Source organism: Panthera uncia, chromosome B4, assembly GCF_023721935.1.
Source record: "Panthera uncia isolate 11264 chromosome B4, Puncia_PCG_1.0, whole genome shotgun sequence".
Classification (NCBI taxonomy): domain Eukaryota; kingdom Metazoa; phylum Chordata; class Mammalia; order Carnivora; family Felidae; genus Panthera; species Panthera uncia.
Window position 1 is genome coordinate 93,906,997 of NC_064809.1, and position 26,807 is coordinate 93,933,803.

Sequence of the window (26,807 nt, forward strand, 5' to 3'; positions counted from 1 at the left end):
TTGGTCCTAACTTACAGTGGACTCATTCCAGACATGAGAGAGAACTCATTCCTCCTCCTCCTCCTCTTCTTCTTCTTCTTCTTCTTCTTCTTCCCCTTCTTCTTCCCTTTCTTCCCCTTCTTCTTCCCCTTGTTTATTTTGAGAGAGAGCATGAGCAGGGGAGGGGCAGAGAGAGAGGGAGAGAGAATTCCAAGCAGGACACGCACTGTCAGCATAAAGCCTGATGCAGGGTTTGAACCCATGTGTGTGTACACACACACACAGTACATTTTCTTTACCCATATACATAGATACACACCACATCTTTACCCATTCATCAGTGGATGGACACTTGGGCTGCTTCCATAGCTTGGCTATTGTAAATAATGGTGCAATAAATGTAGGGGTGCATGTGTCCCTTCGAATTAGTGTTTTGTATTTTTGGGGTAAATACCAAGTAATACGATTACCATATTGTAGGGGGAAAAGGAGATTCGTTGCCACAGAAATTACTGCTTCTTTTGGCCACTCTCTAAACTTGATTTTGCAATGCTTTTCACATAACCAGGTTGCTGACATTTCCATATCCCTTTTCAGTTCTGTATTTCAGAAATAGACATAAAAAGGTAAGTTTAGAATGGGAGTTTGTTCTATGAAGACTCAATAATTGTAAGCATTTCTTTTTTATTTTTGAGAGACAGAGCGTGAGTGGGGGAGGGTCAGAGAGATTGGAGACAGGATCCCAAGCAGGCTCTGTGCCATAAGCACAGAGCCCTATGCGGGGCTGGAACTCATGAACTGTGAGATCATGACCTGAGCTGAAACCAACAGTTAGATGCTTAACTGGCTGAACACCCAGGCACCCCAATTGTAAGCATTTCTTAACCATTTTGAGTTGGTTTTTGTGTATTGTGTAAGATCATGGTCCAGTTTCATTCTTTTGCGTGTGGCTGAGCATATCATGGGATAGTTTCACAGTAGAGTGAATCCATGAAAGGCATGGCCTTGGTCTAGGGGGATCCCTCTTATTTTAATTCTTTTCTAAGATTCCCAAGTTTGTCTGAAGGGCTCTCACCTTGTCTGACAGCATCACTATGGATTTTAAATATATTACATGCTATTCTTTGTTAAACTTTGTCTTTAAAAACAATTTTTTAAGTGTTTTATTTATTTTTGAGAGAGAGAGGGCGAACAGGAAAGGAACAGAGAGAAAGACACAGAATCCAAAGGAGGCTCCAGGCTCTTGAGCTGTCATCACAGAGGCTGATGAGGAGCTCAAACTCACGAACTGTGAAATCATGACCTGAGCCAAAGTCGGACGCTTAACTGACTGAGCCACCCAGGCACCCCTAAACTTGCTTTTAAAATCCTTAGGGAGCGTTGCATACCTTATTTTTCTTGTTATTTATCACTGATTTCAAAGTGTCTTGGTCATAATCTAGAGTTACATACCCATGTAAACACAAAGAATATGAATTAATGGGGTACTTCTGGACAAATAGTGCAACTTGCTTGAGGCATTTGTTTCCTCAAGTAGTTCAAGGTGGCTTGGGGTAGGATGTGGATGCTTTCATCATCTTAAGCTTTATCAGGTTCGTTATGTGGACATAGGGTTTATCCCATAAGTTCTGGGAGTCAGATGTCAGGGGAAAAATTCAGTCAAACTGATGGAATTGTTCATAGTAGAAAATGTCCACTGAACTTAAGAATATGGAACAGAAAAGTGAAACTGGAGCCAGACAGTCATGGATTTGAGATCTGGTTCAGTTGCCTTGTTTTGTGACCATAACTGTTTTCTCTGAGCCTTCTGTTTCTCATCTGGAGGTGAAAAATAATACCCCAGTTGTGAGGAGTAAATGGAAAACATACAAAACGTTTAATGTGGTGCCTGGCATGATTAAGCATTGATAAATGCTATCATTGTTACCTGATGGCAACCAAATATCACACAGGACATCTTTTTTTATCTTAAAGCTCTGTGGTTTGATTTTTTTCCCCTCAAAACATAGTATCCTACAGGAACAGCCTTGGGACACCATATGGTTTGTTTCCTGTTGACTGAGGTCATGTTGAGTTTAAGTCTTGAACCATGTATTCTGGTTTCATCTGAAACACTGACTACTGACTCCAAAGTAAAGCACTATCTCCCTTGTGCTTCAGTTTTATCCTCTTCAAATTTTGCTTAAATGTGCTGGTCTTTTATCAGTCTCCTTTTATGAAAGTTGTTATAAAAACATGATAGGGAACACCAGCATATTTCTCATATTTTGTTTATTAATGAGGTCTGATCATTCTCAAGCCAACCCCTCTTGGTCAATATAGCAAATACAGTAATCATAAAAATTAAAAACAATCATAAGACCTATCTATCTGCAGTAAGCCTTTTTAGTAGTATGGGAAATTATGGTGTTTATTTGACAGTGAACATTTTATCAGGGAACAAATAGATGCCTAAGGTGGTGGGTTGCTGTTTTAGGTTATTTTTCAACCATAGGTAGGTTCAGTCAGACAGCAAATTGTCCTTTGTGATTTAATTTTAGATTATGTTGTTTAGATATCTGGTCGGTTGAGACAAACTTCTTGCAGAGTTTAGAGCTTTATCTTTGTTTATATTTCTCCCCTCAAAATAATATTTTCTGTAGTATTTAGGGGTACCCGAAAGGAATAAATATGTGTCCATTGTGTTATAAATACCTTCACCTGTTCTAATATGGGTTGAGGTGGTGTAGGCCACTTGTGTGGTGTTGTGTGGAAATGTGAGCATAGTCATATTGACTATCATGATTAAAATCAATTTTGATGAAGACTCAAAAGTTAAACTGACATTTTTCTAAGGTTTTAGTTGAACCTATGACTTTTTTTTCATCCCGCCGCCTTATTTGTTTGGATCCTTTTGTAGATATTTAAAGTACCAGATAAACAGCTACTTCATTAACTATGTACATGATGTTGGTTTGTGAATACCTTGAAAATGGTGTTATGGAGGGGCCTGCTTGAGCTTCCCAAAACGTAGTCATGGCAGGCTTATTTCATTTCCTTTTACTGATAAATTACTACTGCAACAAGGAAATACTTCATACATGGTATACATTTATTTTGGCATGGTATTCATATGGGGAAGTTGGAGGAACTAGGAGTGGGGTCGTGATGGTGAACAATTCCTGCCATGGAGCCTGAAGTTCACCCTGTAAGATGTAGGAGTCAGATGTCAATGGGAAGAAAAGCCAAGCAAACTAATTAGGTTGGTTTTGTGTTATCAAGTTCAGCCTTTTCTTTTGCTTCATTCAACATGAGTTTAAGCACAGAAGGCATGTATCAAATTTGCTTGTGACATAAACTTGAATGGCTGAAATAGTGGCTTAAAACCCGAACAATAAATTATTTAAGGACAAGATCAGACTTTTGTTGATTCCCAATTTCAAAATAATCATTATTGATTCTCTTTAAATTATTTCCATACTCTCACATTTCATATCTATTCTTTAATACCTTCATACCTGCTTTCTCCATTTGCCTTGGGAGTAGCCAGGAGAATTCTTTCTTACTTTTAGTAGTTAATTTCTTTTTATCATTTCCCCCAACACATATCTCTGCATCTCTGAAGCTTAGCTTTCTCTTGATGTCAAGAGTGATTGGAGTGAGTGGTAAGGGAAAAATAGGAAGTCCTCAGGGTCTCTCATCTTTTGCCTATAAAATGGAAGTATGTGTGTGTGGTGGGGAAAGTTGATAGAGTGGGAAGATTGGTCTGTTCCAATTGTGAACCATGTATATTCCTTGGTTTCCTTAGTCTATTTATATCACCTTTTTCTATATCTTTGTCCTGATTGTCAAAAGCCTCCCAGGCTGGAGGTCCTTCCATTTTCCAGCTGATTAAAGGATGGCCTATATTATTTCTTTCTTGTTTTCACAAATGCCTCAATAGGTATCACAAATACCTTTGTTCAGGACTCACTGATGTCCTTAAAATAAAACTTCCCTAATTTTGTAGACCCTGTCTTATTTCTTAACTTTTTACTCACATGGCCATTAATGATTACATGGCCCTCTTCATTTGTAATATTTTGTATTTGGATGTCTTCTCCAAAGATTATAAACCAGTGCCAAATTTCTATCACTCTGGTTTCAGAATCAATGAGGGATAGGGATATATCTAACACTTTGAGCATCTAATATCTATCAGTCACTGTGATAAACACTATAAACACATTCCATTTAATTGACATAACAGCTCTATAAAATGTAGATATTAATCACCCTATATGACAGAAATGGAGGTTGAGAAACATGAAGTAACAGGTCCTCAAATATGTCTAGGTAAGTGGCCCAGCAAAGATTTAAACTCAGGGTGGTTATCCAAAACTAGTGTTGTATTTTTTTCTAATTTTATTTTTTATTTTTTAAAATTTACATCCAAATTAGTTAGCATTGTATTTTGATGCAGTATAATTTATTTCTAAAATTTTTAATTTTTGTAATTAATGTCACATATGCACATGGTTTCCATACGTTTTGCTGTTATGAGAAACTGTCTTTTTCCTTCTCCCCACTCTCTAATTTCTCTTCCCTGTTGGCAAGATTTTCAGCTTTCAGCTAATTCTTTTGGAATTTACTTCCATATCTCTTGATGCTATAATATGCTTGTGTTGCTACTACTTTAATTTTCAGTTTTAGGCATTGTCCACTGACTCCCCATCTTGGAAGATGTGGATTTACCCCTCTTTCCCCTCCCCTCAGTCCTCCCTATGCATATGCAAAATTCTGTATCTTTCCACCTGCCAATATAGTTGATACCGCAATATGGATTAGATCAAAGCAATTAGCTGAGGCAATTTAGCCCCAACATTCATTTTCCTTTGAGAGCTAATTCCTTTAAAAAAAAAAAAGATTAATTCTAGTATAGTTAACATACAGTGAGGAGCTAATTCTTATCGAGGCTTTTCACCTACTGATCTTATACATAATTCTCACTAATCCAACCCCACACTCTCTACCAAATATTTAAATTGGTGCTTGTCAACTGTGGGCTTCACTGTAGGGTGATCTGACTGCTCCATTTTGTTCAGATGCTCTAGGCTTTGCCTAGCTGGAGGATAAATGCCTGGCTGTCAGCCTTCTGAGGTTTGTGAGTCTCAGTATCCAGTTCATTTAATCACTCTCCTTTCAGGATGATACCCCTATTCTCAACTTTGGTGCCTGTCAGTCCAGAGGCCCTCTATTTTACCCTCTCCAGAGAATAAGCTCCATTCATCTACTGGGGGCAAGAAGGGAGGTGTCTTGGCTATGTAGAATAGGGGCAGAAAATATAGGTCTTTATAGTGTCTTTAAAATAAATTAAAAAAAATAGAGTGTCTTTAAGAAAAGATTTAAAATTAAAATAGAATTCTTATGCTGTAAAACTCACTCTCTAAAAACACTTCAGCGTTTTTCAGTATATTCACAAAGTTTTGCAACTATCACCCATATCTAATTTTAGAATATTTTATTATCCTGAAGAGAAACGCTCCACCTGTTAGTAGTGATTCCTACCTACCTCACCCCTCTTTCCAGTCCTTAGCAACCACTAATCTACTTCCTGTGTCTCTCCTTTTCCTCTCTTTTGCCCTCTTCTAGACATTTCATGTAGATGGAATCATAAAATATGTGGTCTTTTGTGACTGGCTTTTTTCACTGAGCATGTTTTCAAAGTTTATTCATGCCATAACACATATCAGTACTTCATTCCTTTACGTTGCCATTTATGTATATACCATGTTTTGTCTTTTCATCAGTTGATACTTGAGTCGTTCCCACTTTTGGCTATTTGGGGTAATGTTGCTGTGAACATCCCTGTACAGGTTTTTGTGGGGACGTATGTTTTCATTTTTCTTAGAGGTGTACCTAAGAGTGGGATTACTGAGTCATATGGTAACTTTAGATTTAACTTTTGGAGGAGCTATCAAACATTTTTCTGAAGCGACTACACTACTGACATATACCTAGAAGTAAAATCACTGGGTCATATGATAGCTATATGTTTAACATTTTGAGAAACTACCAAACTTTTCCAAAGTGGCTGTACCATATTTCCATCCCACCAACAATGTATGAGGACTTCAAGTTTCCCACTTCCTTCCAACACTTATGTGACTTTTTAATTTCAACCGTACTAGTGGTTTGCGAAATTGTGTCTAATTGTGTTTTTTGATTTGCATTTCTCTAACGACTAATGATGTTGGACATTTTTTTCATGTGCTTATTGGCCATATACTCTTTGGGGAAATGTCTATTCAAATCCTTTGCCCATTTAAAAACTGCTTTATTTGTCTTTTCATTGTTGAGTTATAAGAGTTTCTTATGTATTTGGGATACTGTCTCCTATGAGATACTTGATTTACAAATATTTTCTCCTAAACTGTGGGTTATCTTTTAATTTTTTCTGTCTTTTATTTTTCTGGATTGTGTTCTTTGAAGAACAAAAGTTTTTCATTTTGACGAAATCTTATTTATCTATTTTTCCTCTGAGTATGTTTTTGGTATCATATCTGAGAAACAATCACCTAACCCAAGGTTATGAAGATATAGTTTTTTAACATTTGTCAAAAAGATTATTCTTTCCCCATTGAATTGTCTTGGCACTTTGGTTGAAAATCAATTGACCATAAATGTAAAGGGTTTATTTCTGGACTCTAAATTCGTTTCCATTTATCTGTAAGTCTATCCTTTTGCAGTGCCACACTGATTTTGTTGCCCCGGCACCAGGTTCTTGAGTCTCAATGTCACAGAAATGAACACTGAACTTGAGAGAAAGAAAGCAGGCAGAGTTTATTAGAGATAGCTTGTATATGAGGGAGTCTACAAAAAAAGGAATATCACTCCCCGAAGGGGTAACATGGAAGGCTTATAAAGGCACTTTTCCGAAGGGTGAAAGGCTGGGAGTGGGGAAGTGTCCTTCAGTCCCATGGTCTTTATCTTGTGGTCATTACTGTTTAGTAGACACAAGACAATCACAGGATACCTTTCCTCGTGGTCAACATTCTTTAGGGCTCCTGGAAAATAGAGATACTTGTGCAAGCAGGCTTTAAATTGTTACTTCTAATTTTGCTCAGACAACCATTACTCCCATTAATGGCTGTTATCTCTCATTTGTTCTCTCTCCCAGAAAGAGGTATTTGTTTCTAAGCGTATGGAAACTTAACCTTTACCTCAGACCAGTGGCTTTAAGGGAGTTAAGTCCCTCTTGCTTTCCCTATACAGTCTCAATTCGATTACTGTAACTTTGTTAAATTTTGAAATTAAACAGAATTTGGACCACTCTCTTCCAGTCTCCTCCATTTGCTTCCTCTTCTAGAGGTGTTTGAGCCTTTACGGGAACCTACAATATAAATTGAGTTGCTTCTCAGTCTTTGATAGCTTAAAGTTTAGCTTTCTCGGGTCTGCAGAATCTTCGATCACTCTTTCATCTCCTTTCAGCTTCTCATTTTCTGTTGCTGTTGTTTCTTGAATTTATGCTATTCTTTTGTGCCTTAAAAAGGAATGGAAATCTTATACTATTATTTTAGCTGGATTCCTGGAAGGAGCAGAAGTAATTAAATCTATGTTCTTAATTAGGAAGTGTCTTTTGATATCTTATATAGATGATCTAGACCTGTGGCCTGCACTTCAGCACCCACACTCCTTTTAACTCCTGTAAACTGGGTTTTATGTTCTCTCTTTTGCTAAAACTGCACTCTTTAAAGTCACCAACCACGGTTTCATAGCCAAATCTAGTGGTCTTCCTCTGGTCCTCATTTCCTTCCTCTTCTCTTTAGTATTTATGAATTTATTTTTTTAAGTTTATTTATTTATTGAGAGAGAGAGAAAGCACAAGATGGGGGAGGGTCAGAGAGAGAAGGAGAGAGACAATCCCAAGCAGGATTCACACTGTCAGTGCAGAGCCTGACGTGGGGCTTGAACCCACAAACCATGAGATCATGACCTGAGCCGAAGTCGGATGCTTAACCAACTGAGCCACCCAGGCACCCCTTTTCCTTAGTATTTAGAACTATTGACCACAAGTCTTTCTTATCTCTTTCCTAAGCTTTCACGTTTCACCTTGTTAATCATTTTCTTACCTGATGGCTTCCCTTTTTCACTCTACCTTTAATTGTGAGCATCTTCCATGGTTTAGTTCCTGGGTTCTCTTGGGTTTTATTTAGTTATTATGAAAACATTTTTAAAAATTGTAAAACACGGGGGTTCCTGGGTGGTTCAGTTGGTTGAATGTCTGACTCTTGATTTCAGCTCATGTCATGATCCCAGGGTCATGGGATGGAGCCCTGCCTGCATCAGGCTCAGTGCTGAATGTGGAGCCTGCTTGGGATTCTCTCTCCTTTGGCATCGTTCCCCCACTCTTGCTCTCTCTCTCTCTTAAAAATTTTTTTCTCTTAATTTGCTATTATTTATGTGTGGTCTAGATTAATGTATGCCACTGTCATTAACCCAGTCCCTCAAGTCAGATACTTAGAAGTTATTCTGGCACCTTTTTTCCCTGCTCTCACATCCAAGTACAGATGTTCGATGGATTTTATCCCTTAACATCTCTGGTTTTGCCATTGCATCCATAATGCTGTTGCCTTAATCCAGGTCATCGTCTACTGGTTAGACTATTTCAAGCCCTAAGTGGTGTGGGGTGGATGCCTTCAGTCTCGAGTCTCCTCCAAGTTGCTTCTTGTCTAAGATACCAGTGTGGTTATGCTATTAACTTGCATAACGCCCTTCTAATTGTTCTCTTTCACCTGCAGCAAAAGGTGATGATAAAGCATAAAGCCCACCGAATGCCATTCAAGTTTTAGCAGAATTTGACCCCTCTTTCCTCCTTAGCCTTCTCTCTCCCAGGGCACCCTTGGGTGCCATACTCCAGCATTGTTGAACAACAACAATTCTCTGTATATTTTCTTAAATTCTTTCTACCTAGAATAACCTGCTTTCTTTTTTAAAAATTTTTTTATTTCAATCCAAGCTAGTTAACATATAGTGTAGTAATGGGTGCAGGAGTAGAATTTAGTGATTCATCACTTACATATAACGCCCAGTGCTCATCCCAGCAAGTGCATCCGTAATGCCCATCACCCATTTAGCCCTTCCCCCCACCCAACACCCCTCCAGCAACTCTCAGTCTGTTCTCTGTATTTAAGAGTCTCTTATAGTTTGCCTCCCTCTCTGTTTTTTATCTTATTTTTCCTTCCTTTCCCCATGCTCATCTGTTGTGTTTCTTAAATTCCACATGAGTGAAATCATATGATATTTATCTTTCTCTGGCTGACTTATTTCGTTTAGTGTAATACACTTTAGTTCCATCCACATTATTGCAAATGGCAAGGTTTCATTCTTTTTGATCACCAAGTAATATTCCATTGTATATACATACCACATTTGCTTTATCCATTCATCAGTAGGTGGACATTTGGTCTCTTTCCATAATTTGGCTATTGTCAATAGTGCTGCTATAAATATTGGGGTGCATGTGCCCCTTCAAATCAGCATTTTTGTATCTTTTGGGTAAACACCTAGTGGTGCAATTCCTGGACCATAGAGTAGTTTATTTTTAATTTTTTGAGGAACCTCCCTACTGTTTTCCAGAGCAGTCGCACCAGTTTGCATTCCCACCAGCAGTGCAAAAGAGATCCTCTTTCTCCGCACCCTCACCAACATCTGTTGTTGCCTGAGTTAAGTTTAGCCATTCTGACTGGTGTGAGGTGGTATCTCATTGTGAATAGCTTGCTTTCCAGCTCCTATTCCATTCTGATTAACAAACACAAACACTTTTTTTGAAGTTTTAAAATTTTATTTTTAAATTAGCGTATAGTAAAATCAACTTGTGCAGTTTGAATTTTGACATGGAGAGATTAGTGTAGCCAACACTGTAATGAGGATATAAAATATTCCCCCTCAAACTCCCTCTTGCTATCCCTTTGGAGTCACACCCTCCCCCACCCATAAACTCTGGCAACCACTGATGAGTTCTCCCCCACTACAATTTTATCTTTTTATGAACGTCATATAAATATACACGGTCTTTCAAGCCTGACTTCTTCCACTCGGCATAATGCCTTTCAGATTCATTCAGTTTGTGTATATTAATAGTTATGTTCCTTTTTTATTGCTAACAAGTATTCCATTTTATGAATGTCCCACAGTTTATGTATCCATTCACCCACCAAAGGACATTTGGGCTGTTTTCAGAACCTCTGTAAAGGTTTTTGTTTGAATACAAACTTTAATTTCTCTAGCGTAGACACCCAGAACAAACTCACTTTTAAATATTCAGCCCAACTTGTACCCCGATGTTTATAGCAGCACTCTCAACAATAGACAACTTGTGGAAAAAGCCTAAATGTCCATCAGCTGATGAATGGATAAAGAAATTGTGGTTTATATACACAATGGAATACTACGTGGCAATGAGAAAGAATGAAATTTGGCCTTTTGTAGCAACGTGGATGGAACTGGAGAGTGTGATGCTAAGTGAAATAAGCCATACAGAGAAAGACAGATACCATGTGGTTTCACTCTTATGTGGATCCTGAGAAACTTAACAGAAACCCATGGGGGAGGGGAAGCAAAAAGAAAAAAAAGAGGTTAGAGTGGGAGAGAGCCAAAGCATAAGAGACTCTTAAAAACTGAGAACAAACTGAGGGTTGATGGGGGGGTGGGAGGGAGGGTAGGGTAGGTGATGGGCATTGAAGAGGGCATCTTTTGGGTGTTGTATGGAAATCAATTTGACAATAAATTTCATATATTAAAAGTAAATAAATAAATACATACATACATACATAAATAAATAAATATTCAGCCCAGGCAATGCCTCCTAGGCGCCTCTCCCGACTCCCCTAAGGTAGCATTGAGCACCCTGTCTCTTGTGCTCCTAATGTCTTCTGTTCATAAGTCAATATATTTGTTTCACTTATTTATTTTCATGCGTGCTTCTGGCAGCTCATGTGTGATTTGCTTGAGGGTAGGCACTGTATCTCATTCATCTTTGCATCGCCAGAACTCAGTTTCAATGCCTAACAGAAAGTGTCTGCGTAACGAAGTTTTGTTGAATTACACATCATCCCAAACCCTGTTCTAGCTGAAATTATGTATGTGTGGTCTCTTGAGCCTACTTAGGTTTCCTCGTGTGGAATACCTAAGAGGCTGTATAATGTAATAGTTGAGAGCATGGATTTTGGAGGCAGACTGCCTGAATTTAAATCCTGCCTCAGCCATTCTTTAATTGTATGAACGTTTTGGCAAGTTACCTAAATTCTCTGTGCCTCAGTTTCTGCCTATATAAAATGGAAATAATAGTTACTGCCTTGCTAGTGTTGTGATGATCAAACATGTTTTTACCTAAAAAAATTCTTGGAATAGAAATTGGAAAATGCTAAGCACTCACCTGTATTAGCTATTGTTATTATCATTACTTCAATCAATGTATTTTATATTTTTAATAGTAAGAAGTAGCATGATTTTACTGAAATGTTTTAGGACAGTGTTGGAAAATCTTAAAATCCTATATTCTAAACCTCGATGAATGTATTTAAACTTCATCTTACTGGGGCTGCCTGGTTGGTTCAGTCCATAGAACATATGACTCTTGCTCTCGGAGTTGTAAGTACATGTTGAGTGTAGAGATTATTCAAAAATGAAATCTTTAAAAAAACAAACTTCATCTTCCTATCAGTTTATGAGAGCTGATTTTTGGAGGAAATTCATGCCAAATAATATTTCCAAAATTAGGTCAGATAATAATTATGTTCCCTGAAGATTCCAGAAACAATTAATATCCAGTTAATACTAGTTCATCCATTTCTGTTTTGAACATTTTTCATCTTGTTTTCTGTACAGAGAAGCAGCACCAGCCCCAGGTTTTGTTTAGTTTTGCAGTCAAATAAGCATATCTGGTGAAGAGTCTTCCAGCCTTTAGGAGATTGATAATATTTTCCTGTGACATGGTGATTATCACTTACTAAAGTTTGAATAGTAAGTACTTCAATTGATCTATACATTTCAAATTGTTGGATTTGATCTAGTTACAAGTGGAGAGGAAAAATTCAGAAACCGTCAATAGCATCAAAGGAATGACTGATATATAGGCATTTATTTTCCTTTTCCTTCTCACAAAGTGGAGAAGATTCTAGGGTTAGTGTCTCAACCACATATGTGGCTAAATCAAAGCCTTACATATCCTTTACAATACAATTGCCTGAATATCACCACACAGCGGCATCATAGGATTGGGAAGCAGTGCCTTTTATGAAAGCCATCACACACATACAGTTGTAACACATCAGATCAGAAAACACTTAACACAAAATAAAATGGCTTAAGGATTCAACAGTGCTGATCTTTCTAAAAAATTTTTTTTCCTTTTGGAAAGAAAGCCCAAAACCTTTGAACTCATAGTCACCTAAAGTCTGAGGTTAGCTTGCCAGTAACAGGTTTGAGAGATGAGAGCTAACCTCAGGGGACAGATGTTTTCTTTTACAAATAACATCCCCATTATGTATTGTTCTCCACCACCCACACCCAAACGACTGTTCGACCTATGAAACAAACCGCGACAGGAGCACAGATAACCCCAGCCTTCAGGTCTGTAATCTGATCGTGGCCATCGGCAGCCAGAAATGAGTTTCTTTCTAATCAGCCTTCCATCAGTCCCCAGTCACTCATATAAAGGAGCCTGGGGAGGGGACGATTCTCATTGCTCTTTCGTCAGCACCAGGGTTGTGGACAGAGCCTGGAGCAGTCGTCTATCTTACTCCCCTCCCGCTCTGTCTCCGCCAGCGCTGCTAACTGCCCCTCTAGTCCCCCCTGCTGCAGAGAAAGAAAATTACATCGGGATCCATGCAGCCGGCAATGATGATGTTTTCCAGTAAATACTGGGCAAGGAGAGGGTTTTCTCTGGATTCAGCAGTGCCTGAAGAGCATCAGATACTTGGCAGCTTAACAGTGAGTACTGAGTAGCTGGCACTCTAGACGAGTGTTTTCTAGGGTAGCCATCGTTTTATCCTTGCCATAGGGACACCTGATATAGACCAAGCACACACGCCTCAACTTGTTCCTCTATCATCTGTATACCCTGCTTGCCTGCTGTCTGCCTTCAGTCTTTCTTCTCCATAAAGTGGGTATATTGATCGCTATGTTCTCAACTTCCTTTCCTCAAAGTTTATAAGTAGAAAGTAAAGAAGTTCCTGAACATCAGGAACAAGAGGTTGTAGGAACCAATGTCTTATATCTACAACTAAACAGAGTGTGTAGAATTTTGAAAGGCCATTTATTATGAGTAGGAACAGAGAGAAGAAATTAAATAGATTTCTGTGATTCCCGCAAGATTATTGTGTCTCCTATACCTCTAACCATCTACAAAGCTTGTTTTTTTTTTTAAATACAGAAGTAATGTTTTCTATTCTTGCCTATAGGTGCTGATTATTGGAATAAAAGAAAGTCTGGTTCCTTTCAAAAGTTTTCCTGCTTTCCTCATTACCCCATTCCCCCCCCCCCCCTTTTAATTGACGGAGTAATGAAAGCAATATACCACTTGCTTCAGTATTTAAGATAGTTTTTGTATTGAAATACTAACAGAATAAAAAAGGAAACATTTTGTGGGATTTTAGATCCTGACTTGAGTTAATAGTCATGTGATTTAATAAAAAAGACAATGAACAGAAAAATCTATTCAGATTCCTAGTGATTTAAAATATTAAATACGATTTCATTATTATAACCTCAGAGTTCATCAAACCAATTACAATTCAGTCTGTGTCATAGAAAGTTCTGTTCCAACGTTGTAGCTCCAAACATGTGCCAGAAGGTTGTATTGTACAATGCATTATTAGTGGTAAAAGTGTTGAAAAGTAATCGGGGTAAGTTTTATAGAACTATTTAAATCAATTTGCAGAAAGGAGACCAAAAATGTAAATAGATTTTTTAACATCTAAATATCATGAATATTTGGATGAGATATTACACTGAGGAATTTTGAAGTCATAATGAACTGCTAGAAGGAAAACAAAGAACTCAGAGTTATGGTTAATGTATGACCCTTTTGTATAAAAAATTCTACTTAAATAGGTAAGATCTGTGTGTTATGTGGTGAGGATAAGGCAGATGTTGAGTGAGAGTGCTGTGGCATTTGAGCCTTTAATGACTAAACATACTGTCAAATGCCAATGTCTGCATGAACTTTTTCTCTTTCAAGTCATATAATAAAATATTCATTTCCATGATATAAAAATCTGGTGAGTGAGGCAATGTGAAAATGTGAAACATGTAAAAATAAAGCTGGTAGGGAAATCAGAGAAAGAGAGTGACAAGTCCCTGTTCACTGGGTACACATCAAATGTACTTTTCTCAGTTACGTGAGAAACTCAGTTTCCTGAGACTGGTCTGATTGTACCAACTTACTACTTGCCAGGGAGAAACATCTCTGTTTGCTCAAGTCTTCGTTTGCGTATAAAGAACACAAAAAAGTACAACCTAACTTCACATTGTCTTTTACGTGAAAGTTCCCAGCTTTTTTATTCTGTATTTCTGACAATGTGATCCATCCAAGTTTCTGAAATCTGCCATTTTTTGTCTTTAACCAATAGGGCTAATAGTCATCACTTAGTCCTGTGTTACAATATCTTGAATGGCTAATGAAGTGTTAATCATGTTCAGTTTCTCAGATTTTACTCTTTGCTTCTAATGATTAGCTAGTTTTCCTTCCTTCCTTCCTTCCTTCCTTCCCTCCTTTCTCTCTTTGTCTCTTTCTTTTTCCCTTCCTCCCTCCCCTTCCCTTTTTTCTTTTATTTGTGGCTGGATTGTAACAGCCACTTTTCAGATATTATCGCTAACACAGATGGTCTTAATTAAATATGCTCCTCTGTGTTGAACTTGTGCAGATATAGATTCACATTGACAATGTGGATCTAATTGCAGAAAGTAAGGTTATCAATTTCAGTGCGTGTCCTGACATATTTCAGAATGAAATGGGTAGTTTATTTTGAAGATTTAATTTAAACTAAAATTATTGTTGTGAAAAATGTTTGGTCTTAATTTTTGTTTTATTTACTAATTACTAGAGTTTCCATATTATGCAAGTAGGCTAACAGACCAAATTTCATGCTGTAAAATAAACCTAGAAAGAAAAGCAGGAATTATTTATATATGAGACTTTATGATGGTCAGATTTTTGTTACTATTAAATAAAGTGAACCAAATCTGACCCCCCTGGATCAGATTTCAACCACTGAGGGGTATCTTAGAGCACTTGGAAAATAGTGTCCCAGAATACATTGGATCAGTATTTATGATCAAAAGTTATGAGTTCTGTGGTAGCTTCTCTTTGAGTGTATAGGATTGCTGAAGTTTCTGGCATATGAATGGAATATCTGACAAAAACTCTAGTTAGGGGAACTCTGGAATCCTAATCAATATTTGTGTGTGTGTATGTGTATGTGTATGTGTATGTGTATGTGTGTGTATTTCTACCTTCTTGAAGTTAAATAAAGCTAACTCTGGCAAAAATGATGATAAAAAAAGCAGCAAGGGGAACAGCAAAAGTGAAACTGGTCCCGAAAGTGGCAAGACGGCTGTTGTCTTCTCGTTGAAAAATGAAGTTGGAGGATTGGTAAAAGCGTTGAAACTCTTTCAGGTAAATCTAAAACATCATTACATAACTTTAAAAGTGACCATGTGCCCCATTACAAACCTGTCCTCTGCTGTGAAACATCACTGAATCCATTTCAAAGAAACCAAATTTCATGAAGCTTTACAAGGGAAGTGTGTCTGCCAAACAATGAAATGAGCAGATTTGCATCACCTATGTTTTATTAATTCTGAGTTAGCCTCTTAGAAATTCCTCAGACTATAGTCATAGGAAAGTCAGTAATTAAAAATGGGAGTCTCACACCTGAAAAAGCAAATGCAAGAGGAGCCAACAGGCTATCTTTAAATATCAAGAGCCTGCAGCCTTATTTGATTTGTTAACATTTGAGTTGTGTGCATGTTCTATGAGCACATTTATTGCCTAAAATGAGATACATAAGGAGAGGCATTTGGTAGTTTCCTATGCCTCATTGTTTCATGAATTTAACGTCTTTTGGAAAGATGAGTCAATCTCCCCATATATAAGCTAGGGCTAGCTCTATTTTATAGAAATGTAGTAGCTTTTTTTCCAGGTCCAATTTGGTGACTTGAACCCTCAAGAAAGAGCCTGGTTGAGGGGGAGGTTAGAAAAGCCCAGAAACACTGTTGCCCTCTGGAAACCTGATGGCTACCTTACTCTTCAGCAAGCATTGTCCCTTACAAATGCATCTGGTTTGGGGGCACTGGCTGCTGATTTGGGCTGCAAGATAGGGAGCCCAGCTCTGTATGGTGCCTAGGGCCTGTCGGTGCAGTGGAAAGGTGATTGGAATTGCAGTCAGAGAATTCAGACTTGTGTTCTCCTGGTTTGGCTAATCACTAGCTGCTTCCTAGCTTCAAGTTCTTCATTTGTAAAGTAGCGGTAATCATTCCTACCAAACAAGGTTGTTGTGATACACTAATATGAGTGAAAGGGCTTTGTCAAAGTGTACAGATAGGACGCCTTTATTGTAAGGTCTCTTTGATGACCATAGAGGGGGAATTAGCAGCCTCATTTGGCAAATATTTCCTTGTTCTCTCTTGACCTGGAAGAAAGGATCAGGCCCCATTAACAGTGGTAATGGAAATCTGGGGAAATATTTTACACATAATTGTATCATCCAGGGCCGTAGCCATTCAGTGCCCAAAGGCAGGCCAGACTCCCTGGAGAAGGAGTTAGCAGCCCAGAGTTTTCACTAGGCCATCAGCTAGTCATGGGGTCAGAGCTAAACCATTTAACCCATCCAAACCCCAGTTCCCTTGTCTAAAAATACCTACTCTGCTTCAACCAATGGACATTAAGAGCCCAAAGTGACACAGCATGTGTGTGAAGACTCTTGACCTTAATATTAGTCTTACCTTTATTATCAGCCGATTTAGAAAATGTGGCGTTATTGTAAAGGTTAATAAAAACAGAAATAGAGTATCTAGTTTCCTGGTCACAGGACTACTTTCTTTATACAGGGGAGGATCTGATTCGATCTTACTCTGTACTGGAAACCACCTATCCTGCTCCCGTGCTGAAAATTCTGAGACCATCCAGGATTGTATGAGGAAAAGTGAATTGATAATTGCAATATACCATCTGGTGTGATAGGGAGGTTTTGGCTTATTTAAGGGCAGGGTAGGGCGGAGAGGAGAACTTAGTCTTCAGGTAACTCAGGGGAAGGGTGGACAGCATCGCTGGGCAAATTTCAACCTGATAAATAAATTATTAAATTGCTGCCCTCCCTTGAACACCTTATTGGAAGGAGAACTTTACCCCTGAAATCCGTCACAGGGTGAGGTTTGCAATGATGTATCCTTGCATGAAACTAGTCTGGAGGTTGCTGAAACAGAATAGTTGATAAATGGTCCCATTTAGGTGTGTTTTTTGGTTGTTGTTTTGTTTTTGTTTTTGTTTTTGTTTTTGTTTTTGCCTGTAGAGATACTTTCTTGGCTGCTTTTCTTCCTTTTCTTTTTCTACAATGTGGGTTACACTTTGGCTTGTGTCTCCCAACTATCAGTCGTTTTCATACCACCTGCCCAATGTCTGCCTCATTTGCCTGCCATTTGTACCATGTACTTATTTTTTCAAAGATTATTGTGTTTTAAACTTTAACTTATGAGGAAAACTTATACTGTTATAAAATCAGGGATTCGAGGTTAGTTATGGTTTTTTTTTTGAAACATACGAAAATAAAAATATAAATTTGGGGATCATATGATGATATAAACTAATTTCTCCCCTCCAAATAGCCATGTACACCCCCCAGCGGGATGTGGGCTGTTCAAGAAAACAATGATATTCATAATTATAATACATTTTATAGGGCCCTATGTATGCTCTTTTATGCCCTCTTTTTTAAAAAAATAAGATGGGAAAAACTATATACAGTGTTTATTTCCATTAACAGAGGTAGTGGTTGGAAACATTTCCATGTTTTAGTCAACCAGAGAGCAAGGAGATGGTCTTTTCCTCCTCTGTGGGCACTTAGCACCTGTTCTTAAGAGTTGAATAAGAACAGCCTGTGGCGTCCCTTTTATTGTGCCCTGAAGGTAATTTAGAGATGTTGCTTACATTTCCACAGGAGAAACATGTCAACATGGTTCATATCGAGTCCAGGAAATCCCGGAGAAGAAGTTCAGAGGTTGAAATCTTTGTGGACTGTGAGTGTGGCAAAACGGAATTTAACGAGCTCATTCAGTTGCTGAAATTTCAAAGTACAATTGTAACGCTGAATCCGCCGGAGAACATTTGGACAGAGGAGGAAGGCAAGGCCAGCTTCTCCTTGTTGGGTGATTTAGCAATCTGAGAAATGTTGCAAAGAGGAAAATGCAATCTGTGAGCTAATATTTTTGAACTCGCACTGTGTTTCCAACAGAGCTAGAGGATGTGCCCTGGTTCCCCCGGAAGATCTCTGAGTTAGACAAATGCTCTCACAGAGTTCTCATGTATGGTTCTGAGCTTGACGCCGATCACCCAGTAAGTGTCCAGTAAGATCCATTCCATGCAGGCTCTTCCAGCTCCACGCATGTGCCAGCCAGTGTGCCATGTTGTGTGCTGTGACGCTTTATTGTAGAGCAATTTATTATGTATTCCCCATCACGGAGAGCAGACTTTCAAATGATAAAGCTTCCCTGTACATATGCGGTGGCTGGAAGCAGATTAGAAGGATGGCATTTCCACATAACATTTGTTCTTAAAAGGATTGGAGAGAGGAGGAGATTCAAAACCTTGGAGAATATTTCTGTAGTATTAGACAGCCTGAGATATACTTGCAGATGGTGACCCTTGGAAAACGATGAACTGAAATTGATCACCCCTTTGAGAAATGAGGGAGGACTAGGCATTATGGGGCTCAGTGAGAGAATAAAATTCTCCTCGCTATTTTCCTTGACTGGAGGTAGTTAGGAGCAGAGTAATGTGGTGGGCTTCAGTCTCAATGGAAGGGCAGAGGGTTTTAGAATGAGGTTGTGATGGAAAACACATCTCTTCCCACATCTACTCTGAATCTATTTACCACTATCTCTCGTCTATTCCAATAAAAATGGCCACCTGTAAAGAAATATGATACGTAGGTAAGCATTTCCCATTATTTCCTACCTCCCCCTTTACATCAGTTTTTATTTAACACAAGAGACCTGGAACTTCTTTATGGTCAGAATGAAGTATAGTTAATAGTCTGGGAGAAGTAAGCAATGTACTCATTTGTTACAAGCACTTTTTTCCTGGTGCCCCTTGTCGAAAAATGGGGAGATAAAAGAGTGAAACCCAAGCAGATCAGTCATGTTTATGGAAGGGCTTTGCAGTCTGAGGGTAATGGTGTACAGTTATTCCTTTATTTTAAACGAAAGAAATCTAGAAATGTGACAGTGTGACTATACTGTATGCAGTGGTTTTGCAAGTGTGGTCCCAGGATCGGCCCCATCAACATTACCTGGGGGTTTGTTATAACAAGCCCACATCTAAGTTTGAGAACCACTGCTTTAGAGGAAACTATGACAACTTCAGTAAACAAGGAAATTTTCAATCGAATTAGTCATTTCACGCAATATACCAGTTCAAACCAATTCATAATATACCATTCAAGTAATGGTCAAACAGACCTAATTCAACTGCATTATTTTCAAGAAGCTGAATTTATCCAAAGATGTGGTGTGTTACATTTGCCAGTCTAAAATTTCAGAATAATTCACAGTAACTCATGAGTGACGCTCCCAAATGTTAGAAAAACACTCAAAAGTGCCTTTAATAATCATCCATTTGTTATCTTCCCCTTTCCCACTTCCAGAAGAGTCAGAATTAGCACAGACGCCTGATTTAAGAGTTTAGCAGTAATGGGACTTTCCGGATACCAGCTGTTAACTTGCAGGATGACCTTGGGCGAGTCCCTCTATTTTTGCACCTCAAATTCTTTATGTAAAAAGTGGAAATAAAATTCTTATTGACCTCCAAGGGGCGTTTGAAAAGCCTACTTAATAAAACAACTGGAAAGCATTTTGGCAAGAGTAAATGCTTAATCCCAGGGATGGAAATGCTGTGTCATTCAGATCAGTGCCTGGATAGTAAATGAATTTTTGCTAACCTCGTATTTCCAAATGTTCCCCTTAGTCTAGTTTTTAAATTACTCGACCTGGAGAAAAGGGGTCAGCTTTGTTAGTGGAGCAACCACAGGAACCACTGACCTTGCTTTGAAAAAAAAATTTATTCCGATACTCAGTGTGAATTTTTCTGTGTTTAATTCTGTTCTGTTATTCCTAATTGTACCTACTTTATGATACCTTCTCTTATTTTCTGTGCAGCCAGTTGAAATAATTGCAAGTACTTAGCAATCTACTATCTCACTCGTCATTTTTTTTTTTTTTAATCACATGTATTCCTTTTATAAGCACGCCAAATGTTCGTTATGCAAAATCTGGTATTGGTAAATTGGTGTTTTTTGTAGGTTATTATTTGATGAGCACGGAGAACGTTGTCTAAGGACTTTGGGTGCCTGGGAATAATCTCAGTTTCAAGACAGGGATTATCGTGTTAGGATGGCACTCTTGCTCTCGGTTGGCTTGGAAGGAGCTGGGATGGGAGAGTCAGGTTGCTGAGGCTACCTAGAAAGGGTTAAATATCTATCTAGGTCAGTGTCTCTCAAACTTTAATGGACAAACAAATCACCTGGAGGGTCTTTCCAAAGTGCAGATGGGAGTTCTGGGATTCTACGTGTCTGGTGAGGTCCCAGCTGAGGCTTTCACTGGGGGTCTGCTACACTTTGAGTAGCAAGGATCTGGACTGGGAGGGTCTCTCAAAGTGTGATTCATGGCCCACCATAAAGTGCTTATTAAAAATGCAATTCCTTGGAGCTCAGCCCCCTGAATCAGAACTTTCAAGATGGACCCTAGAATCTGCATTTGAGAGGATTTGCAGGAGATCCTGATGAGCTCTAGTGTTTTGAGAACGAATGTTGTAGCTCAACAATTGTCAACCTTAGCTTTCCATCCAAATAATCTGTGGAGAATTAAAAAACTACTGAGGCCAGTCTCACCTCAGAGTGCTGAAATCAGAACCTCTGGGAATGCATCTAGGTTTGGAGTATTATTTGTTTATTTATTTTTCTTTTAAATGTTTATTTATTTTGAGAGAGAGAGAGACAGAGAAACAGAGAGACAGAGAGAGAGAGAATGTGTGCATGAGCAGGGGAGGGACAGAAGGAGAGAGGGAGACAGAGAATCCCAAGCAGGCTCCTGGCTGAGCATGGGGCCCAAGGTGAGGTTTGATCTCACCAACCATGAGATCATAACCTGAGGTGAAATCAAGAGTCAGATGCTCAACTGACAGAGCCACCTGGGCGCCCTGGAGTATTATTTAAAGCTCCCCAGGGGATTCTAATATTTCACCAGCGTTGAACGATTTGGGAGAGCTGCTTGAGTGCCAACGCACACTTGGCTGAGCTCTTTAGGTTACTGGCTGGGTCTTTAGTTCTCCTTGATTTAAATGGAGAGAGGAAGGATGGGTATGCGACAGATATTCACTGGGGACTAGGGTTGCCAGCTTTAACAAATAAATATATAGGATGCCCAGTTAAATTTGAATTTCAGGTAAATGAGGAATAATTTCCTGGTATGAGTATGCTCCAAATATTACAAGGGTGCCCTCTATTTTAGCTGGTAACTTATCCCTGCCTTCAGTCCAGAATAGATTGCCAAGGAATTCTTTGTCCCTGTAATCACTGGTGTAGCTGGGGTCTCTTTTATTTTGCTAGTCCACAGCTCCAGCCTAGAAGCTCTGGATCACCACTGGTGTTTTCGTAACCACTGCCATCCGAGGCTAATGAAGCATGATGAGTAAATCACTCTCTTGCATGCCTGGGAAAAGGTGCAGGTGTTTGCCAAGGAGAGGCAGTCGAGAATCTTTGGGAAGCCCAGCAGACAACGATGCTTGCAGGATGGTGTCTGGTTTGGCAGGAGCTGGGGAACAGGTGCTGTGCTTTTCACATGACTCTTTTCCCTTTGTCAGGCCTTCTTTCCTCTTGAGTAATAAAGGTGCTTGGAACTTGTCAGTTTTAGCATCTTGGGCTGCTTGGCATCACTAGGGAGTTGAAACTTATACTTTCTCGTCGAAAGCAGGAGACCATTTTCAGGTCACAGACGCATTTGTGAATGTGGTAGCTACGGTCACGTCATTTTGCGTGTGCACATTATAAGTTTTCATAAGCCTGCCTGTGAATACTGGTTTGAAAATTCCCAATTCATAGCAGAAGAAAGACAGCACCAGCTTCTCTGGTGCGGGTACTTCATTTCTGCAGCGTGTTTGGGTGATCTCAGATACTCTCTCTGTCTCCTGCTATTAGGAGTGCTCTTCTGAGAGAAAGGCTGTTGGCAGTGGAAGTTCTTTACCTCAGCCCAGCAGACAGTCCTGAAGGCCAGTTCTCCTCCAACCATACAAGAGAACAGAATGATTTTCTCTGAGTTTGACGTTCCTCTGACCAGCCCACCTTTGCAGAAGCATGCTAACCACAGCAGGGGTAGCCTAGGCCTTTGTGGGCCTGTCCCAGCTCTCCCCTCAGAGCCAGGGATCCCAGCGGCCCGTCTTGCCTGGCCTCCATTCTCAGAGTGGTCACTGCTTCCTGGCTACCTTTTAAGGTTGCAGGGGTTGCAGACGTAAGAAGTTAAATTGAAACAACTCCTTCTGGGTTTCCAGCAGTTTGAAGAAACAGCCCCAGAAAGAATTGATTGAAAGTATCTGAAGGAAAGGAGAATGGAAAGTCTGTTGACAAGAGGAGAGATTCTTGAGTAAACCAGGAGGTTCCTCTCAGTAGTAGTCCGCCTGACAGAACAGTGGCAGACAGGATGTTTAATTTCCCAGGTGCATGATGATGAATAAAAGTCCTGCAGTTGCTAACGACTAAAGAGCATCACGGGAAGTCACCGTGGAATGGAACCAACTTGCTATGCTGTGCATGAATCCCTTATGATCGATTTTGCATTGTGTGGCTATCCTCCTAAAAAAAACAGCAAAACCTCTTTAATTCATGCTAATTTGGGGATTCCGTGATCATTCTGAATGATAGGATTTTTAATAAATGTGCATTTATTGGTTATTTACACAAAATTACATTTAGGTTAACTTACTGAGTAACCGTGTTAGAGGGATCTGTTTTAATGAACAGGGTAAGATTGACTTGTGATTAACATCAATTACATGTAAATGATACTTGAACACCAAAGGGTGTCATTCACTTTAGCCTGAATTCCCGCGCATCCCAAATTAGTACAACCCAAATTTAATGAGGTTTTACTGTAAGCACAATTCGCTTCTGCCTGTGTCATCAAGATGGTCATCCAAGGATTGGATTTACATTTGAACTGAACACTCAAGAAACACCCCAGTGATTTTCTTTTAGGCCTTCTGCAGCTACTTTTTGGTACTTTGTTAAATAACTTAATCTCTTTTTGTTTAAGGGATTTAAGGACAATGTCTATCGACAGAGAAGAAAGTATTTTGTGGATGTGGCCATGGGTTATAAATAGTAAGTACCTGTGTAACTCTTTTCTGTGACTTGTTGCTGGCGAATTAGGGAAAACACACACTGTGCTAAATAGACCTGTCTTGTCTTCACTTTACCTTGGCTAAAATGGCAGGCATGAGCCATTTTAAATACTCACCAACTTTGTAGGGTTTCAATGCCAACACTGATGTTTGACATGCAGGTATAATTGTAAAATAATGAGTCCTGCAGGTCACAGGCCAAGTGCTACATTTTCACCATTGTCTTTGCTGCTCTACCAAGACAAGGTGCCGTTTTTATATACTCTGTAGGGTCTAGAAAATGTGTTTAAAAAATTTTTTTAATGTGTATTTTTGAGAGACAGAGACAGAGCGTGAATGGGAGGGGGCAGACAGAGAGGGAGACACAGAACTGGAAGGAGACTCCAGGCTCTGAGCTGTCAGCACAGAGCCCCACGAAGGGCTTGAACCTACGAGCCATGAGATCATGACCTGAGTTGAACTTGGACGCTTAACCGACTGAGCCACCCGGGCACACCCAGAAAATGTGTTTTAATTTTACTTTTGATTTGACTTGTCAGTAATCTCCTTCAATGTTCAGTTTCCCCAGTGAAAGTAGAAGATTCAGCAGGATTGGTACAAGGGTTCATGTAAACGGCGTTAATAAAAAAGACGTGTGTTTGCTTTACATGGAAAGGGAAATTCGCTATAAATTGGAGGGCTTATGGAAGACTTTCTTACCTAATCCCAGATCAGGGTGGGGATAAAGTTGGAGAACCTCAGGATTGGGGTTAGGACCATGCATAATGCATGGTGCTAAGTAGCAGTGACAGGATGTTTGAGACCAGTAATGATGTCATGTGTTGACTGCAGGCCGTGTGTAGGAAAATGGAGTGGATGTTAGGATATTCTGCTCACATTAATAAAGCTCGTAGACCATCACACTGCTGCCTTTCCTTTGGTGTGTGATCGGCTACATGAACCTTGTCTTCAGAACAAAATGTAAATCCATACCCGATAGGAGAGATTCTTTCTTATTTTACTTGTGAGTAGTTGAGAAGCTTGACTGTCCTGTGGGGCAAATTTTCCTTGGTGAGAATTTCAGACATTTTGTGTGTTTTAGAGAGTATCAGTGTTTGCTTTATCCTTTTCCTCTTTTTTTTTTTTTTCGTTAAGGAATATAACACACAGGGGCTTAAAGCAAAGTCAAACAAAGGACCCCACATCACACCCATGATTGGATCAGTTGTTGGCTCATGTATAACTTCCTTTGTTGCTTTAGTGCTCTTCCCTTCCTCCTCCCAAGACCCAGACACCTTTTGTTCTTTCTCCACCATGTTTATGATCCTAAAAACCAGAACCACTTGGCACATGCTTTTCCACATGTGTCTCCTCCATTTTTTAAAATGTTTATTTATTTATTTTGAGAGAGAGAGTGAGTGGGAGAGAGGGAAAGAGAGAGAATCCCAAGCAGCCTCCTCACTCAGTGCGGAGCCTGATGTGGGACTTAATCCCACCACCCTAGGATCATGACCTGAGCTGAAATCAAGAGTCAGAGGCTTAACTGACTGAGCCACCCAAATGCCCTTGTCTACTTCATTTTTATTTCCTTTGTTCCAAGCAGCTTTAAAAAAATTTTTTATTTATTTATTTTATTTTTGAGAGAGAGAGAGAGGGAGAGAGAGAGAGAGAGAGTAAGGGAGGGACAGAGATAGAAAGGGAGAGAGAATCCTAAGCAGGCTCCACACTGTCAGTATAGATCCTGATGTGGGGTTCTATCTCCTGAACCCTGAGATCCTGACCTGAACCCAAATCAAAAGTCAGACACTTAACCGACTTGAGACACCCAGGTCCCCCCGCCCCACCCCTCAAGCAGTTTCTTGACCGCCTTTAGCTTCATGTGACTTTCTACCCCCTCACAATGTCAGCATACATAAGGCTTGTCCTGGCCCAAGCCCGACCTCCTGCCCCATTTTTACCCTCAGCACCATCACTCACTAGCCCCATCTCCCATTGTTTCCCAAATTGCTAAGAGGGGACTCTGATGGGCTGAGCTCACTTTTTCACATTAGGGTCTGATGAGTGATTGTGAGACTTAAGATTTGCTCCTCTTGTTTCACAGATTGTCCCCAGGGGAACCATGTCATACATGGGTCCTCAGAAAGGGGGGGTGGGTGGGACAGGTCATTAAGGCATGAACTCCCCAGGACATGATAAAAACTCAGTGCTTGGCAGAGCCTTTTTTTAAAGACAAAACAGATGGATAAATATGTATTTTATGCATAGATGATATATGTTAAAATATATGTATGTACATATATGTGTATATGTGTGTGTATATATATATGTATATGTATATATAAAGGGTTTTATTAGCATAGTGATCAAGGATCTATCTCAAATGTTACTAATTTCTTCTTGGTAGATTCCAGAAACTGAACAAAGCAAGCTGATATTGTGGTGACACTGATAGAATTGGTATATATGAGTCAAACACTTTCAAAGAGCATTGATAATGGGGAGTGTTTGTGTTTTAAGGAAAATATATTGACATGGAGAGAAGAGGCAAAGAACATGTAGTGAAAATGATGGAGGGTGAGGTTCTCAAAGCACTAACAAGAGTTTACATTCGCCACCTTCCCTTAGCTAAAGAGTAAAATTGAGTTGCTGTGTCTATGGAAAACAAAAGTAAAAATTGGTGGTTGGAAATGGTGGACATTTTTTTTCCTGCAAAAAGCTTATTGTTTCCATTGGGTCCACTACTCAGGAGAAGGCTCCAGGGTGGTTAAAAAGCTGCCTAGTGCCTGTAGGAAGGGACTCAGGCAGAAGCCTTGGCACCAGGGGATGCCAGAGGGCCTCTCAAAGAATGAAGTTTTGGAAGAGATACCTATGTGGCCCAGCCTGTGGAGTTAGCCAGGTGGTTGCCATCTTCTTGCTGAGTTTCACCTGCTCATCTAGGGAGTGGTTCTCTAGGAAGTCACAGAGCTGGGGGTCTGTGTTGGCAGAACCTGGGCATGAGATCCAGAGGGCCTGTTTCAGGTTCTTCTCCAGAACCATGGCAGCTTCCATGGCACCCAGGGTTTAACCCACTCACCCTGGGATGGCTTCTGTGTGTCCTGGAAGAGGGCCAGCCTGCTGTGTTGTTTTGCCTCTTGAAGAGGTGCTGGGCATCCTCGTGCTTCCCCTTGGCCAACTTGGGGAAGAAGTGCTCTGTGCCTTTCAGAGCCACACGAGCATGGTGGAA

At 39.6% G+C, this 26,807-nt stretch overlaps 1 protein-coding gene across 2 annotated transcripts in view; it reads left to right on the forward strand.

Annotated features, from left to right (window-relative positions):
• Positions 1-12,825: 12,825 nt before the first annotated feature.
• TPH2 (tryptophan hydroxylase 2) overlaps positions 12,826-26,807 on the forward strand; it is a 103,626-nt gene continuing 89,644 nt past the window's right edge. Inside the window, exons 1-5 of one of the 2 annotated variants that reach the window (XM_049625983.1) lie at positions 12,826-12,931; positions 15,447-15,616; positions 18,156-18,339; positions 18,450-18,550; positions 23,518-23,585. In XM_049625983.1, coding sequence (XP_049481940.1) covers positions 12,826-12,931; positions 15,447-15,616; positions 18,156-18,339; positions 18,450-18,550; positions 23,518-23,585 — 629 coding nt within the window. The remainder of the gene's footprint in view (positions 12,932-15,446; positions 15,617-18,155; positions 18,340-18,449; positions 18,551-23,517; positions 23,586-26,807) is intronic. The other variant, XM_049625984.1, reaches the window with a different exon arrangement.